Here is a 19,051-nt window from a genome sequence, read left to right as displayed (position 1 = left end):
ATTAGACATAATCACTGGGGCTTGTGTGTGCAGTCCCTCTCATATTAGACAGATTGCTGTCTGTTCTAACATGGGAAACAACAAGACAATAATATACCGACCAACACACCAGCTGCTAATGATTTTCATGCTTTAAGTGAAACTATTTTAAGTTTATGTGCATTTAAACTGAAACACACAATTCCTGTTTTGGCAGAAAATTAATACATGGTGCACCCATGACATAGGATTCCCAAAGCACTATTGGTATTCAAACAACAGAGCACAATAAACGCTGTCTCTCTCAGTTGCTGTGTCTCTGACGGACACCTCTAAATTAAGGAAAAAGATAGGGGAAGTAGTTACTGCGGTTCCTCATTGACTTGGATGTGTAAACTTTAGCTTGAGCTATTGAGCTCTGTAAACAGCAGGCTTTTTTTTTCTTTTTTGAACACAGGGACTAGGTAGACCCTGATATAAAAGAGGATGCAAAAAGGAGCTTCAGAGTGTCTTCAGTCTTGGATTGGATTCTTGAAGCTTACTATGCTGGAGCACTATAGCGAGTAAGTGAGAACAGCTTTAACGTTGTACACAAGCAGTGTGGCTTGGGGCAGGCAGCAACTATCACAGAGGGTAAGTGTGTGTCTGGGGTTTGTTTAACGGTTTTGCTCTGGAGGAGGGCAAATTGCGGGTTTAGTTCACTTTGTACAACCATAGAAATTAAAAAACTAGCTAGAAGTTAGAGCTTTTTGGCAGAAGATACTTCCAAAAATGCACAGTGCTTGGTACTCTTGACCCACTCTTGGTATCTACAATGGAGCTTGGTGCCAAAATAATGCAACTCCAGTGCGCTCAATCAAACGTCACATCATCAATGGCCACTGAACGGTGGAAGAGAGAGGAGTCTGGATGTGGAAGAAGCAGCAGAGATGATGGCAGGTGTAGTGATGGGGAGGACAAATCTGTGCTAGAGAGGGGCAAATCCAGAGTTAAGTCTGCCATATGGTAAATATATTTGTATATTATGGAAATCCCTTAGGGAATGGTTTTTACTTTTTTTTCCCTTTACTTCCTGTCCCAGACACACACAAAGAAGTAAATTTAAATCACTTGATAGTAAAAGGAGAGTTGTTACTGGAAAAGGCAATCACATTGAAAGTCTTCCTCTCACCGACTGATCTGTTGAAATTGTAAAATTATGAATTTGCCGTCACTTTTTGTTCTAATGACAAAGGCTACCAGGACACAGAGAGAGGGGAAATCTACCCAGCGGGGTCACAGACAGCAATAAAAACGTGGCTGGTGTTCTAACTTCCACACCCAATCCAAAACTAACAAAAAGTTTAGGCCCATAGATGTACTTTAATTTAATGCAGTAGAATTCACCATGTTCTTCTATAGTATACACTTATACAATACATAGACCTTTATTTAAAGGAGAAATCCATCACAAACTGTTTTTTTGTATTTTTAAACCGAGTGGGGAAAGTTTGGAGCCATTATCGGGTTTCCATGGATTTCTATGTCCCCACTGCAGATATTTTATCATATTTTCCTTTCACGGCAGTGCTATGAGATGAGATTCCCTTCTCTTGCTTTGGAGTGAAATACTATATCAGCCTTTGGAGCATCCACTACAGCAAGGGGGCAACAGTCTTTTGTACCAGGACATATTTATAACACAGTGAATCTGACATTCATCTTAAATTCCCCGCATGAGAATCTTCCAGGATCATGGATTTATTCTCCACCAGAAAATGTTGGTTAAAAGTCACAGTCACTGCTTAAAGGAGAACTATGGGGTCAGTGTTTTTCCCCATAGTTCTCCTTAGGGTAACGGGAGGACACAAACTAGAGTCCGTTACCCTAAGCTCAGTATACCGCGAGCTACAGCTTGCGGTATACTGAGACGCCGCAGCCGGAGCGGATCCCAACTTAGATGACGGGATCCGCCCAGCTGCGTGAGTGACAGCTGGCTCTGACTATCTAGAGGCAGAGCCAGCTATACCCTCCCCCGTCCGTTCCGCCAGTCAGCGCTGGCAGATCGGAGCGGGGAGAGGGGAATCCAGCCCCTCCCCCTGTCACGGCAGAGAGCCGTGACAGGATCGAGAGGCGAGCGAACCCGGTATCTGTTCGCTCACCTCCCGATCTACTGAGCCGACCTGTGACAGTCTCATTGTCACAGGTCGGCTAGAACTATGAGGTGAGTGAAAAGCACTCACCTCATAGTTCTCCTTTAATAAATAGAACCCTTTACAAGCATCAGACAATCGGTAAGTCAGTGAACAATGGCGTGCCTTAGTCATATCGTTTTCAATTTTTACACTCAAAATTGGAATGTTAATGGAACCAATAAAATGGTAATTATATGAATGGGTGCACACACAAAGTATGTTCATGTTTACTGAGCAGGATTTACAGTGTCAGTGTGATCCCTGCAATGATTTTCACGGCTTAGCTGTTTATGTCTCAGACCTCAGATCAGCCCTAATATATGAACCTTTACACCTCAGATTAGACCCAATTTATGAACCCCTACATCTCAGATTAGCCCCAGTTTATGAACCCTTGCACCTCAGATTAGCCCCAGTTTATGAGCCCTTACATCTCAGATTAGACCCAATTTATGAACCCCTATATCTCAGAATAGCCCCCAGTTTATGAACCCTTACATGTCAGATTTGCCCCAGTTTATGAACCCTTGCACCTCAGATTAGCCCCAGTTTATGAACCCTTACACCTCAGATTAGCCCCAGTTTATGAACCCTTACATCTCAGATTAGCCCCAGTTTATGAACTTACACCACCGATCAGCCCCAATTCATCTATCTTTAGAACTCAGATCAGCCCCAATGTATGAACCTTCAGACTTCAGAACAGCCCCTCTTCCTGCATCTATAGAGCTCAGACAAACTCCAATTCCTTCATCATTAGACCTCAAACCAACCCCAGTTCTTGCACCTTCAGACCACAGATCAGCCCCAGTTCATGCACCTTCAGACCCCCAAGTCAACCCCTATTCTTGCACCTACACACCTCAGATCAGTCTCAATTTATGCACAGACCTCAGATCAGTCCCAATTCATGCAGCTTCACACCTCAGATCAGTCCCAATTCATGCACCTCCATACCTTAGATCAGCCATAATTCATGCAACTTAGACCTCATATTAGCCTCAATTCATGCAACCTCAGACCTCAGATCAGCCAAATTTCCTGCACCTTTAAAACTTAAATCAGCCCCAATTCGTGCACCTTCAGACCTCAATGCAGCCCCAATTCTTGTAACTTCAAACCTCAGATCAGCCCCAATTCCTGCACCTTGTAAATTTAGATCAGCCCCAATTCCTGCATCTTTAGACCTCAAAATAGTCTCAGTTCATGCACCTTCGGACCACAGGCCAGCCCTAATTCATGCACCTTCAGACCTCAGATCAGCCCCAATGTATGCTCCTTCGGACCTCAGATCAGCTGTAATTCCTGCACCTTCGGACCTTAGATCAGACACAATTCCTGCACCTTCACACCCCACATCACCCCAATACCTGCACCTTCACACCTCAGATCACCTCAATTTCTGCACCTTCAGACCTCAGATCACCCCTATTCCTGCACCTTCAGACCTCACATCACCCCTATTCCTGCACCTTCACATCTCAGATCGCCTCAATTCCTGCACCATCAGACCTCAGATCACCCCTATTCCTGCACCTTCAGACCTCACATCAGCCGTATTCCTGCACCTTCAGACCTCAGATCACCCCAATACCAGCACCTTCAGACCTCAGATCAGCCCCAATTCCTTCACCTTCAGACCTCAGTTCAGCCCCAATTCCTGCACCTCCATACCTCAGATTGGCCCCAATTTCTTGCACCTTCACACCTCAGATCAGCACCAGATCCCGCACCATCAGAAACACAAGGTTCTTACATTCGTACCTGCTGTTCTACATAGAAGAGGAATTGAGTTGCTGGATGTGCTTCTTCACATCATACTACACTGTCCACAGCCACCAGTGGGCATATGCTTGTACTGGGAAGGAGGCCAGCACCTGAACATCAGTACAGTAGAGGGTTGGTTGGTGTGTGGGAGCAGAAGAGCAGGCCAGGCTTTGTAATTAACATCCCAGTGAGCTGTCAATTAAAGCCTATGTCGCAACACTTCAGCGTGCCACTTAAAAAGACATTGCGTGCCTGCCCAGTCATACCTACTATAGGTTGGTGACCTCTACAGTATAGGCTGCCCGCAGGATCTCTGGGATAGAGGAATCCATTAGGAAACCAGGAGACCTAACCTTTCCACACTCTATCCAAACCAATTAAAAATGTTTTTGAATGGAAAAAAAGTGACGTATCTTGTAACATTTAATGAGCTATGGCCTTTTATTGGATTTATTACTGACTGGATTTTGATTTATTAACATTTTTAATAATTTGGTAAGCTTTGAAGGATTTTTTATAAATCAGACATTATAAAAGTGCTTTTCCATACTGTCCATTTCCTACATGTCATAATGTTTTGTAGAACTTAAGCCACTGTTTACTAACTACTAAATTAACTTTCCTTATGCAGTCTGTATTGTTCATGGATTGTAGTAGATGCAGATGGCTCAGTGGCTAGACTCCTTTGTGTCCTGATGCAAGCTGGCCAAAGGCACTTTTTATTATAAGGTATTTCAGTATTATTTGAACAACGGCAAATGGACAAATGGACATTATCTCACACCGAGCACCTTAACAATTTGTTCTCTGATTTAAAGTTATACCTCAAACTTTTTTCTGTTCTAAAATGTGGAATTTTGTTTGGTGTTAATGGCCAGGGGAAGCAACAAAAAGTATAGCTGGTAGCTTTTCTTTTTTGGCATTGATTGATGGACAGAAGTCAGTTGTATGCTGGAAAACATTGCTTGTCCTATACTAATAATCTGATTTACCAATGAAGGTTGGGTAGAGGTTCTTTAATTGGCAAAAGATTTCAACAGATGTTAATGTTAGATGACTTAAATGTTTATTTTGATTGGTTGGACTTTGCCCATTGGCCTTGGCTTTATTAAATAGAAAAATGCTTGGCAATCGTATTATGTTCTGATTTCTTCTCCCCTCCGCTATTTCTGAGATGTGCAACAGATTGGAAAAATCTATAGAAAAAATGAAGATAGGAGTTCAAAGGTCCCCGTAATTATAGACATGTGGGTGGCTTCAAATGATAACATTTACATAACTGACCTATATAGGTTGCTAGAAAACTGTATATTGTAATCATCTCTGATTAGAAGTATGCAAGCTCTGAGACAGGACCTAAGACTCCGTATATGTTTGGTTTTATTGGGATCCTAATAAAATGGCAAATTGACATCTGAAGAAGAATTCAGTTTGGATCACAGGTTACTGAAATCCTCCAACTCAGGAACTTTCTACAATGGAGATAGGAACCAGCACTTTTTGAACTCTGTTGGACACCACTGCAGAACCATAACTGGTGACAATGACAGCCTTTCACAATAAGCTGGATTCAATAATGTCTCACAGGTTGATAACGTGGTCTGACAGAGGACCTGAATGGTGGAAACTGTGCCCAAAAAAGCGAGCAGAGAATAAAACTTACCAATTATGTTTCCTTGCAGCTGATCTTTTGCCCATTACTGACTTATCATGCTTTTTACCACACTCTCTTTGTAGAGGCAGCCATCTTGGTAGGGAAGAAGTTGCCTTAGATTATTCCCCACTACAGATGTACAGATTTGTATATGTATAAGGCCTAGGCACAGGAAGTGCACTTTTTATAGTAGAAATTCAAGACAATATGTAGATTTTACAGTGTACTGCATAGGCACTATGACCATTGCTATATGTTTCCTTTAACATAGCAAATCTTCACTTTTTCAGTTCAGGTCCATAGAGAATGCTGACACCTTGCAACCTTCTGGCACATGGCAGAGAAATGTTACAATTTTTGGTGAAATGCATTGGATCCAGTGAAGAAGGTGAAATTAAGGTGGTTTTTTAAATAGAGCAATAGGCTTTAGATGGTTCCTGTGGGTTTTAGAGGTTCCTTTCAACTATCCTGCACCTATTCTTGTGCCAAAAAATGTCCCCTAGTCTAATATTTTTCCTTTTTTTTTTTACCAAAATAAAAAAAAAGAGACAGCGAGAAAAAGGACAATTATAAGTTGAAAGCAAAATTACACAAATAAAATAATCAAATACATGAAAAATTATGAACACTAAATGCCTTAAATTACACTTCCATAAATATTAGGGATGCAACGATACCAATACTGGTGTTGGTATCGGTGCTGATGCAGAGTATTTGGGCGAGTACTCGTACTCACCTAAATGCTCTGATACTTACCTCCGATACCGGAACTTAAGGTCAGAGGGAGATCTCCCTTTGACCGACAGTGCCGAGATAGTGCTGAGGGAGCATAACCAATCTGGAACCTGGGCGGCACCTAATGGCACGTCTGTCTGGGTAAAAAATTGCAGTGAGGCTCCCTCCAGCCAGTCTCCTCCTCTGCTCCAGTGGGTACCCCTTAAAATCTAAATCAAGGACAGGAAGCAGAAGAGCTGTCTGCACGGTCTCCTCCTGTACATCTGATGTCAGCTCTTCTTGATTGGAAATGTCATAGGGGGTACAGAGTCAATAGCAACTTCTGCAATCTTTAATGTGGTCCCGTTCCACCCCCAGGCCCTATAACAGCCTTGTGGGCTGCTATGGCTTTTGTTACGTCACTGGTCCCTGAGCGTCCATACATCAAATACAGTGTATTGGACGTAATGATTCACAGGACCTCTGGAGCGGAGGCTTCAGGTACCGGCTCTCCTGTCTGGATGACCACACACAAAGTGAGGAAAATTCTTCCACACACTGTCTAGAATTAAAAAAAGTTTGGCTGGATTTGCACATATAGGAACTTTCTCTGGTCAAAAAAAATGTCTATAATTGAAACATAATCACAAACCTTATTAAAGTGAAAATTTGCCAAGTGCTAGATTTCCTACATGACAATATCATCCTATTGTTTCTCTGTTAAAAAAAGGTACTTTTTTTATTGCTTCTAATTGCCATGTGTGTGTGCAATGTTGTCGTTGACGTAAATGTTGTAGATCTTCCTCAATGTACTACAATTGAATTGGTCTGAGCTAGGGAATACAACTCTCCCACTATGCAATGTTTTCTTTGCTCAGTTGATAAGCAATTTTGCCAATCACCATGGCATGGGTACCCCAGGTAGAGGTGGAGGCACATGGTCTAAAAGGGTGCCTGGTTTTGTGGAGCTGTCTTCTCATTGCACTTATAGCAGTTAACTTTGGTTGTACTTACTGATTTTAGGTGCTCCAAATTTTACATGAAAATGAAAGCTGTCATTAGATAGAATTTACCTTTGAATATATATTATTTAGAATTCACCATTTGCGGTTGTAGTTCCAGTTCCTCCAAGGCACACTCTTTTCAGTGATGTTGGGATGAGCTCAGTATAGATTGTTTAGTTTCACTCTGAGAATGCTGCTGTCCCCTACCCCCCTCCTCCTCTTCTGGTTAATAAAAAGCAGGATTTATCATGTCCATGACTCCTGATTGGCTCCTGTGAAGTATACAGACCTAGAAAAAAGACAAATCAATACTACTTTGTGAGTTCTGCATGTGGAGTAGAACATCTCAGCTCCTTGCACAGATATCACCAGCCTTCCTACCACCCAGACCCTGCAACTTCTCTGGAGGGGTAAAAGATGCTTCCTAGGCTTATCACTGTGGCGGTCCTGGTAGCACTGTTCCCTCTTCAGGTTAGTAATCTCTGATCTGTATAATTTTGCTTCACAAAATCTAAATGATTCTTGCAATCATGGAACTCTGGTAGCCAACAATGATCTACATTTTCACAATTCTGATGCCACCATTTTGGTGTGAAACTACGTGGCAATAAATACAGTAGATAATTTCCACCTGTCAGATCCTTCATTGTGTAGGTTAGAAGATTTTGCTGGTTTCTATAAATCTTTTCTTACAGAGCTCATATAAGTTGCCACTTTAGAGAGTCAGGCTGACATGTACAGTAAAGTACTTCAGTGGTGGGCCAAAAGTCCTCATCTGAGAATCGTCAAATGCTTGGAGACTCAGATGAGATGTCTTCATGTATAGGTACTTCCATTCCCAGTCTTCAGAATAATACACTTATTTTAAGAGTCTGGAAAATATATTCAATTTCTTTAGTTAAATATGTAATCCAGGAAAGAATAAGTCCAAAACCATCTTAGCATATTTACTGCTGCACATGCAACCACCGCAGGTTTGGGAGTTTTTATCTTGGCTGAATTTTATGGAATACTTTCTCAAGAAGGCTAAAGATTTTTATAATTGCAGCATTAAGTGTATGATTAGGACCTATTGGATTACATGTATCTACATTTTCCTGTTTACTAAAGTTCATGGCACCCACGTCAGACCATGAGAGTGAGATGGATTGGTGAGAGCATTAAATTATTACTCCATCTAGCTTTTGTTGACTAGTTAGTAGCATATACTGTCCTAAGCCCAACTTGATGTACTTTTTTTGTAACCCAACATAGTCTGCAAAATATCAGTTTGTGGCAGAGCGGTGCGTACAGTCTATATTCCATACAGTGTCTGTTCAAAGAGCAATTAGGTAATGGCCAATGAATCTACCATTCTGGAAACATAATGGGAAGATGAAATGAGAATCCAGCAAACATGTTGAGAACATATACATGTAGATTTATAGCTTAAAGACAAAACTTTTTTAGATTCGGATAGAATGGTGAGGGGTTACAATCACAGGCAGGTTTTTTGCCATTTTTGTCTCCTTTTAAGGAGATTCACTCTCTAATTGTCCTGATCACTAATGTCACCAGGAATGAAAGTGATGGGAGTCCAAATTTTGAACAACCACCAACAGGAATAGAAGGGAAATTTTCTAACAGGGGACACTGGTTCCCATGACAACTTTTTAAGATGGGATTTCCTTCACATTGCAAAGATATCTTCTCACTTGATGAAGAGCCTACAGGAAGGAAAGGAAAAACGCCCTTATGGGACATAAATGGCAAAAAAAAAACCCAACAGTGGTTTTAATCCTTCCCTATACTATTCAAAATGAAAACAAGTTTTACCTTTAGATATACTTGACATTTCTTTTTTTATCAATTATCTTTATTTTCTTTCAATTTTCATAGTCATATGTTTATTTTCACTGTTGCAGACAGTCTTCTCTCTCGTAATTTCAATCTGTAATCACGTTGATTCTTCAACTTCCGTCTGTTCTTTGCTACCGTTCACTCTAACGCTGTTCACATGTTACAGTGCTTGCAAAGTTTACTAAGCCAGCTCATATTTGTGTATATTTTGGTTCTCCAGGTTGTAGGGTACACCACAATAAAGCAGGAGGGGTTTTGTAGCCTGTACAACGAATGCGGCAGAAATCCTGAAATTACCAGCAGCCTGATCCCACCTATCATTCCTTGTTTATCCAACACTCCAGCCAGGAAGCTCGATGGAACTCATCTACGATATCTCCAGGATGTCTGTCCGATGCTTTACAATGGAGATGACAATACTTATGCATGCTGCTCTATCACCCAGCTGGAGAGTATCCAGAGGAGCTTTGCATTATCTCAGGTCATTCTAAATCGATGTCCATCTTGTGCCCAAAACTTTGCCAATATCCATTGTCAGAACACTTGTGGCCCAAATCAAAGTTTATTCATCAATGTCACACGTACAGTTGATGCCATTGTAGATGGGAAGCCTGAGAAAGGTGTGTTGGCCTACGAATGCTACTACAGGCGAGAATTTGCAGAAAAATCATATGACTCCTGTAGGAATGTACGATTGCCCTCCACAGGGGGTTTTGCCATTTCTACCATGTGTGGGAAATATGGAGCAGAATTTTGCTCAGCTCAGCGGTGGTTTGACTTCCAAGGGGATGTCAGTAATGGACTGGCACCTTTAGCAATTCATTTCAGGTTTTCGGAAAATGACACTGTGGTTGGTGGTGGCGTGGAACCCCATAATAGCAAAGTATGGAGCTGCAATGAAGGCCCAGGTAATGATCCAGATAATGCTTGCACTTGCCAGGACTGCAAAGAGTCATGTCCTAGCATCGCTGGACCTAAACCTCTGCCTGACCCATTTAAGATAGGATCAGTTGATGGGTACTTAGTAATAAGCAGTGCCCTTTGTGGAATCTTAATCTTTTTTTTCATCATGTTCCTGATTATGACATGTGCTGTTAATAGCTGTGGAAAAAAGAAAAGGAAAGAAATACCACATATCAAATATTCTGATCTAAACTGCTCAGAAAAGATAAGCTTAAAGACTAACCGCTCCATGGAGAAAGCCTTCCAGTGGTGGGGCACCCGCATAGCTTCTTACCCTAAGACTGTCATCTGTGTCTCATTAGTTCTGGTTGTGGTACTCTCAGCAGGTATGGCCCTAATCAAGCTGACTACAAATCCAGTGGAACTGTGGTCTGCTCCAAACAGCAGGGCAAGACAAGAGAAAGACTTTCATGATGCACATTTTGGACCATTCTTTAGAACTAACCAGCTAATTATCACAGTCAACGATCGGTCTTCATACATCTATGACTCTCTCTTTTTTGGCCCCCTGAACTTCAGCAGAATCCTTTCTCCAGATATTATTCTTGAGATGATGGACCTTCAGACCAAGCTGCAGAACATTGCGGTAAGTAAGTCAGTGCAAAATGTCGGGATTGATAATCCCTCTAAGCCTACTATAACATATAGTTATAACATATAGTTAATGCAGCTTTTGTGCTTCACATGGATTTGTTTAGTAATAAATAACCTTTTACATTTTTGGATTCTCTCTTATGGGGACCAAATTCTTGAAGTATTACAGAAAATATTTTGATTGTTTTATCTTTTAACACTTTTGTTTATTGAACTTACACTACATTCAACTTTATAATTGGAACATTACTGAGGTGCCTTCAGCATCTTCAAAGGTGACTATAAACCAGCGAATGGCAGAATCTCTCACGAATAGATCAGCATTGATAACCTAGCAATATTTGTAACAAATTCTTTCTTCGTTCTTAGTACATACAGTCTTTCTGCAGGCACTTAAGAGCAACACACGAGTGTGGCAGATTAGGCGTTTTGTGGGACACTTCCTTGAGTTCAACCTAGCAAAAATACTAAGAAAAAGAAAACTAAGCACAACCGTGATAATTCAAGGTTTGGGGTAATTTGTTTAGTAATGCAGCTAGGCTTTTTGCACCTTGACGACAGAATTTTCATATCCCCTTTCTGCTCCATTCAAATTTTTAACAACTCCACTTTTGGGGCATACAGTTTACCACACATGGTTCGTTAAGATGAAGCATAAGGGGTTTGGGAGAGTTATAGCAGATCTGAAAATGTCACCGTCCTGAAAGGCTAGGAGGGTTGTCTGTTAACATATATAGTAAAGTAAATTCCTTATTTATGTTCTTTAGTGACCTTAGAAAAATTGAAATTGCAAAAGAAAAAACTAAAAGCATTTTTTAAACTGACAATAGAGAACTGTAAAGTCACCGGACACTATATGGTGCTATGACAAAACACTACTGGTGTCCTTCTGCATTTCATACCATGTTATCTGTTAAAACCAATGATGGTCCAGCAGCCATCAATCACTAGTGGGCTAGGATGTTGGCAATGTAGGAAAAAAAACTGCAGGTGATCTGATGATAAGAATTATGTAAATCTTGGGAACAAAGTTCAAACAAAAAGAGATTGGCCTCCCCATGAAATAACTGGGACAAAGACGAAATAAGAAAATTATGTGAGGCAGGACTCAGAACTAGGGGATGTATGTTAGCAGTTCAGCTCTATTTACTCATCTCATAGTCACTGCACTAGAATTTAGACAATAGTGAGATTCATTCATGTTTACTATAATGAAATGACTATGACTAGTGATAGCGCTACTATCTGTGTACACGCATTGCTCAATAGTTTCGCTCAGTAGCTAACTGTATTGTTTGGTTGCAGTGAATAAACAGTAGCTCCTTGCTGTGCAATAACAGTGAATAAATATACATTGGACTGGCTCCCCAGTAATGCAGATCAATAAGCAGAAGTGACTAAATGTAGTTGAAAACATATCACAGTGTGAGTCACCTGTGCAAAGTGCACATTAGTAGCTTAAAAGCTCCATATAATGCTATACATTTAATTGAGGGACTCACTTGATATAAATTAAGTCAGTCCTTAAAATAATAGGCTGCATGCACCATGCAAGAATTCCATTTAGTTCAGTATATACACTATTTGATTACATGGCTATCGACTGTATTAATAATAATAATCAGGCAGACATGAAAAAAATAGATGTTTGTCTGCATTAAAATAGATGTAATTTAATGTTTACATGCAACTACCTTAATTGCCCAATTAATCTCAATATCAGTCCCTGTAGCCCCTGGGCAGCAGCATAAGCAGCATGCTGATAGAATGAGAGAAAAAAGTGAGCAGACAGATGGCCTCTTCACTGTACAGCTGCTCCTTCATTGTCAAATTAGTAAACTGAGATCTGAAGATCCTTGACCAGTCTGTGCTACTGCTGAAGTTGAGGTCAAGGCAGCATCTGGCTGTGTTATAAGGGAAGGGATGTCTGGATTGAGCTACAGGTTACACAGGATTACAAATCTTGTGCCTGGTGAAAAAGTTCCCATATGCATTCTGAAGACATATTTAGCTGTTTGTCTGAAATTCAGTTTTAAGGAAGAAGATTATAATCTCATTGGCAACTGGAGGGGGTTAATCAAAATGGCAGCACCCAGATTTCATCTAGAATTATGCTTATTGTAATAGTTTAAGACAGAGCTGTTCATACACAGTCCACAAGCTAATCAGGGGCAAAATTAAGCTCTTGTGTTTTGTGTTGAGGGTCAAACTTTGGGATGATTAGGAGTGTGTTGCACCTGCTTGAGTGAGTCATAATGCTGGGTCTATGATGACCTGTTCTATATGAAGGGTCTATAAAGCCCCGTTCTACATGTAGGGTTTATGATGACTTGTTCTACATTTAGGGTCTATAAAGACCTGTTCCACATGTAGAGTCTCTTGATGACCAGTTCTATATGTAGGGTCTATGATGACCTATTCTACATGTAGGGTCTCTGATGACCAGTTCTACATGTAGGGTCTATGATGACCTGTTCTACATATAGGATCTCTGATGACCAGTTTTTCCTGACCAGATGCCATTTATAGATTAGACAAATCCTCTTCTACCCAACTGAACAGTAAGAAAGCTCCATTGCATTGCTATATCATATAGCTATAGTAAATTGATCAATATAAGTACTTGCAATCTTTCTTAGCCTAGGCTCCATCTTTAAAATGGTAGTAAACTGGAATTTGTATTTTACTTATGTCATATACTGTATGTGTAGCATGTGTGTCCTTTTTATGTCTAATAAAATGGACCACCCCACCTAATATTTCGTGCCGGCCACAGAATATTATTCACTGTAGTTATGCGTAAATATGTGAATACGATTTCTATGCAAACATTTTTTAAACCAAAACTGTCAATAAGAGGTATTTTGGGTACTCAGTAAGTGTCTTACTGGCCAAGTGTAATCATTCTTCCACTATGGTAGATAATGGTTTCCTGTCTTTTTTCCCTTGCAGGTGTGGTCAGAAAAGCATCAGAAGACTGTGACACTGAAAGATATTTGCTATGCACCCTTAAACCCCTCCAACCCTTCAGACACAGACTGCGCTGTGAACAGTCTGGTGCAATACTTTCAGAACAACAAGACTCGGTTTAACATGGAAGTGACACAGACAATATCTGGAGAAACGAAAAAAGTGGGGTGGAGGGACCACTTCATGTACTGCGTCAAGTGAGTTGGGGTACACATAATGAATGCCACATAAAAATAGCCAGATCAAAACTATGTACAAAATGCTCCATAATCTTGATTGGATGTATTGATGCCTTAAAGGCTTTCTAAAGCCTCCGTTTCTTTTTGCATATATGTACTGCTAACAAGCATCATTTGAACATGGACACTCACTTTTAAAAAAAAGCAGATAGGTGTTAGTAGTAGAGTGTTAAAAACCTCCGTATAAATGTAGACTCCCTAAAGGGATATTTGGGAGGGGTAAATGTATTGTGTTCCATATCTCCTAACAGGCCAGAAATATTGAATGAGGGTGTCAGGGTTAGAGATCAGTACAAAGCCCAGTCTGATTTCAGCTTTCCTTTTCCCTTGAATTTTCTTTCCAGCTCCCCGCTGTCTTTTAGGGATGTTACAGATTTAGAGCTGAGCTGTATTGCGGATTATGGTGCTCCTGTCTTCCCATTCCTGGCTGTGGGTGGCTATGATGGTAACAACCTCTCTTTATGTACCAGCATTTCACAATACACTTATATATTAACATTATGAAGACCTGTCAATATTTAGGCAGTCTGTCACTATTGCACAATGCAGGAAATTTACAGGATCATTCACTAAAGGGTGAAGAGTTTGGAGAAGACAGGAGTAGTGAACAATGTAGGACAACAAAGCTGAACTGGAAAAGATATCCTATTCATCTCACTTTCCAGTTCAGCTATGTTGTCCTAGATTGTTCACTTCTCCTGCCTTATCCAAACTCTTCACCCTTTAGTGAGTAACAATCTAATAGTTTGGACACTATATAAATACAAAGAGATTTATAATAAGATATCTATAAGATATTTATCTATACAATATTTAGAAACACATTGTAGTAAATTTTTATAAAATTTGGCATTATGGACAACGGTCAGAACTTCTATAGTGTTGGATGTGTCCTTTGCTGCCTTTCTAAGACTTGCCCTCACTCCTGGTCGCAGAGATGGCCTCTGACACCTTTATACAAAGGGTGTCACCAGGATAGTATATGAAGGAAAATCTCCTTAGTAGTGCAGCAGAAAGCAAAAAAAAGCCTGACATAGGCACACTAAAAAGATAAAAAAGATTATGAAAATTATACCCCACTCTCTATACACAGTATGTACATAATTCTCAGTTCAGTTCACAGTTCTGGAGAGGACATCAGGAAAACGCCTATTAGGTCAGTACAGTAGTCACTGGTTTCTATTGTGTAAGGCCTAATGTACAATTTACACCTACAGATGGTTTCATATTCTTCAGTCTGATGTTTTTCTGCAAATAGAATTCCAGTTTTCCTGAAAAGTTGTTACTTCTTTAATTTGAAGACCAGGGTCCATCATAGGATGTCCCTTTTTTAAACCATAATTTCTAATTTCCTAACAATATTTCCCTGTCTCTGTGTGTCCTGCAGACAGTAAATACTCTGAGTCAGAAGCTCTGATTCTGACCATCTCACTGAACAATTTCGACCGATCCGACCCCCGGTTTGACTATGCGATGCTTTGGGAGGAGGAGTTCCTGAAAGTCTTGAAAGAGTATCAGAATGACCCCAACACTAAGTTTACCTTTGCCTATATGGCAGAGGTGAGTGGTGCCATAAAGTGACCTTCTTTATGTCCTATTTGTATATTTTGTGTGCATCTTCTCCAGATCCCAACCACCTTTGTCATTTGCTTTCCTATTTCTCTATTTGGTCTGAATCTTATTGTGTTTGCTCACATTTTTCTGTGTCTTTTCAATTTCTACCTGCCCTGTTCTATGGAAATGCAATATTCTGAGCCCCCTGTTTTATCTTTCAACAGCGATCTCTGGAGGATGAGATCAGTCGAACCACCACTGAAGATATTCCCATATTTGCCATCAGCTATCTGGTGATCTTCATATATATATCACTGGCCTTGGGGGAGTACAGTAGCTGCCGGAGAGTGCTGGTGAGGAAAGAGTCTAATGGAAATAATATCATTGTATTTACTACAGCTGAATATTTTTGGTTTGCTTTAAACTATTGGCCTGTGGCAAGCACTCTTCATCTACTGAAACATAAGTCACTGCAAACTCGGTGTTTCAAATATTCTACTGGCAACAACTATATTGCATGTACAGGACAACAGTCACACTACCTGCAAATCCAACATCCTTCAATCACAGCACTTGTGATAATTTCATTCCTTGCAACAAATACCCCACATTCTCTACTGCCATGCTCCCGGCAAGTGCCACAATGACACCTTGTGTGCTTCCAAATCATATACTGTATATTATAAATGCACTCAATGCAACTACCACAATCCATGGAGATCAACTAGACTTTCACACAAGTGTTCCACCCTGAGGACTTCAAATGTAGTAAATTATCAGCTTTTATTTTTTTTGCAAAAAATGCAGTACAAAAAAGTAAAGTTTCTGTCTACATCTTGCTATGTTTGAAACCAGTGGAGGTTCCTTGTCAAGCTAGGAGTTCCCTAAACTTGAGTGCATACCCAGCTTGAGAAAGAATCTTCACTTGTTCAAAACATAGCAAGATGTAGACGGGGATTTAATATTTTTGCACTGCCTTTTTTGCTCAAAAATACAAGAGCTGATATTTTACAATATTTGTCCTTAGAGCTGAACACATGTGATAAAGTGATTTGTGCAATTTAGTTGCGTTAGAACTGGAATAGGATTTATCCTTATTATCATTATTTATTGGATTTACAAACACTGAAAATATATTCAATTATCACAGAGTTTATGATACACACGTAGGAAAAGTAGTGGGAATACACAATACCAAGCGCAACATACCAGCCTTATACAAACATGTGATAAAGTGCTGTGGAGATTTGCCCTTTGGACGCCAAGGAGATGTAGAGCTGGTACAAGTTGTTTTTAGTGGTGTGTGCATCACTTTTTGTGAATGCAAATCAACTACACACAGAAGCTAACTCATATATAAAAATATAGAATTATATCCTGTACCAAAAAAAGAGCAGTTTGATAACACCAACCAGCCTCCTATAACTAATAGAAAAGGCTGCGTCAACCATTTTGCTTAAATTCACTTGTTCAAAACATAGCAAGATGTAGACGGGGATTTTACATTTTTGCACTGCCTTTTTTGCTCAAAAATACAAGAAAAAAAGAGCAGTTTGATAACACCAACCAGCCTCCTATAACTAATAGAAAAGGCTGCGTCAACCATTTTGCTTAAACCATTTAGATTATGAATGTTTCTTAGTTCTAAATGTTTTTTTCCTCTTCCAATAGGTGGACTCTAAGGTGACCCTGGGCCTTGGTGGAATTCTGGTTGTCCTCGGAGCCGTATTGGCATCAATGGGTTTTTATTGCTACCTCGGTGTACCATCCACGCTCATCATTGTTGAGGTTGTGCCCTTCCTGGTTCTGGCAATTGGAGCAGACAATATCTTCATTTTTGTTCTGGAGCTACAGGTACAAAAATGCTTCTAAACCAACTATGGTGAAAATGGCAACTAGAATATGACTGGTTACTTCCACGTTTTTATCATCCTAGTTCTAGTAACACTATTAGTATTTAGTTACATCCAGCTAGACCTGTTCTGCGGTATTCAAGACAATTCGTCAAGTGGCTTCCTTGGTATAGCTGAGTGTCAGGAACATACCTCATGATTTATATCTATATGGGGATGGGAAGTAATGTAAAATGTCTCTAAGTCCCCTTCCACACTGAGTGGTTTATCACGCGAATTTCCGCTCCAAAATCATGCATATTTCCACGCGATATCGCGCTATGTAGTTCGACCAATGCATTTCAATGGAGCTGTTCACATCTTACAGCTCAATGTTGCCTGTAGCTTGTCGCTGTAGCTTGTCGCTTGTACATGACCCTTTTTTGCACGGATGTCGCGCGATTTTTCTCCTGATTGCATACAGCCCAATACGAAAAGTCGTGCGATATTAGCTCGCCAAGTCGTGCGATATCGCTCATATAAAATTGCGCGGAAAAACGCTCAGTGTTAATGGGGCCTAAAAGTTATTCAGACACTGGGAGGGTCCTTGGTTATGTGGCCCCTAGCATGTTACTCTGCAGCCTCTCGGAGTCCCTGTGTTTTTTCCTAGGTAATACATTTAACTACCACAGGAGACAATGTTAAAACTGGAATGAATGAAGAAACCAGCAGGACTTGTTACTTTGTTTTGCCTCAAGAAGGAACCATTGTGCGTTCCGAAAATTTGCCATACATTGTGGGACCTGAATGGATGTCAATAAAGAAGGTCTGACATTCTTGGAACCCAGGAGTGCTGGTGATTTCTTCATTCATTACTTATTTGTTTGTGGCACCATCCGCAGTCGCTACAGCACCCACTTCCAGCTTCTGGATTGCTTACCGATTTGGAGTGCGATGGGTTATGGACTGAAATGTTAAAACTGGATTACATTTTACATAGAAAGTGCAGTACTACTATATGGTAGGTCATTTAACACAAAGCACAGAGCACTAAAGTCCCTACCAAAAGAGCGTTAGGAATTGTGTTAGGAATAAGTGGAAGAAATCTAACAGATTCCTCCATCCATCTGTAAGTAAACCATCTATAAGAAATATCTGACAGGTCTAGTCACTAAAGGGTGAAGAGTTTGGAGAAGGCAGGAAAAGTGGACAAACTAGGCCAAAATAGCTGATTTGGAAAAATTCTCCAATTCAGCTCACTTTCCAGTTCAGCTATGTTGTCCTAGATTGTTCACTTCTCCAGCCTTCTCCAAACTCTTCACCCTTTAGTGAATAGACCTGTAAGTGTATGGCCTGCTTCAGTTTTTAATGGCAGGAGACAGAAGCAGTAGACATTAGCACAAGGCTTTTGCCACATAAAAACAAATATATATTGCAATGTATGCGCTCCCTAACTCTTAAAATTAGCTCTTAACATTTAACCTACTTAAAGTTAACCCTTTACCTATGCCTTAGAATGATCTCCCTATCCTCTAACTTTCTTTTACTCATGGCACCCTTAAAAGTATGCAAAATCATGAGGCACCCCAGTCTAAAAGGTCATAGATTTTAAGGGAAACCCCAGATTAAAACACCCAAAAAAGCGTGTTTCCCCCTACACATCAAAGTGCCACCTTCAAGATCAAGATTCCCCACTCACATCATAGTAACCCTTTGCATCAGTAGCCCCCTTTTCACATCAGAAATCCCACTTTCATATCCGAGTCCC

At 40.4% G+C, this 19,051-nt stretch overlaps 1 protein-coding gene across 1 annotated transcript in view; it reads left to right on the top strand.

Annotated features, from left to right (window-relative positions):
• The window catches only part of NPC1L1 (NPC1 like intracellular cholesterol transporter 1), an 85,066-nt gene that overhangs the window by 38,075 nt on the left and 27,940 nt on the right, over window positions 1-19,051 (top strand). The window contains 8 exon segments of the mRNA XM_018567457.1: window positions 9,352-10,680; window positions 13,641-13,855; window positions 14,242-14,342; window positions 15,285-15,457; window positions 15,676-15,804; window positions 17,123-17,305; window positions 17,388-17,392; window positions 17,868-17,953. Coding sequence (XP_018422959.1) covers window positions 9,352-10,680; window positions 13,641-13,855; window positions 14,242-14,342; window positions 15,285-15,457; window positions 15,676-15,804; window positions 17,123-17,305; window positions 17,388-17,392; window positions 17,868-17,953 — 2,221 coding nt within the window.

Source organism: Nanorana parkeri, unplaced genomic scaffold (genome assembly GCF_000935625.1).
Source record: "Nanorana parkeri isolate BGI_ZX_2015 unplaced genomic scaffold, ASM93562v1 scaffold1052, whole genome shotgun sequence".
In the NCBI taxonomy this organism is placed as follows: domain Eukaryota; kingdom Metazoa; phylum Chordata; class Amphibia; order Anura; family Dicroglossidae; genus Nanorana; species Nanorana parkeri.
The sequence above is the reverse complement of the archived record's forward strand: the minus strand, read 5'-3'. Positions and strand labels throughout refer to the sequence as shown.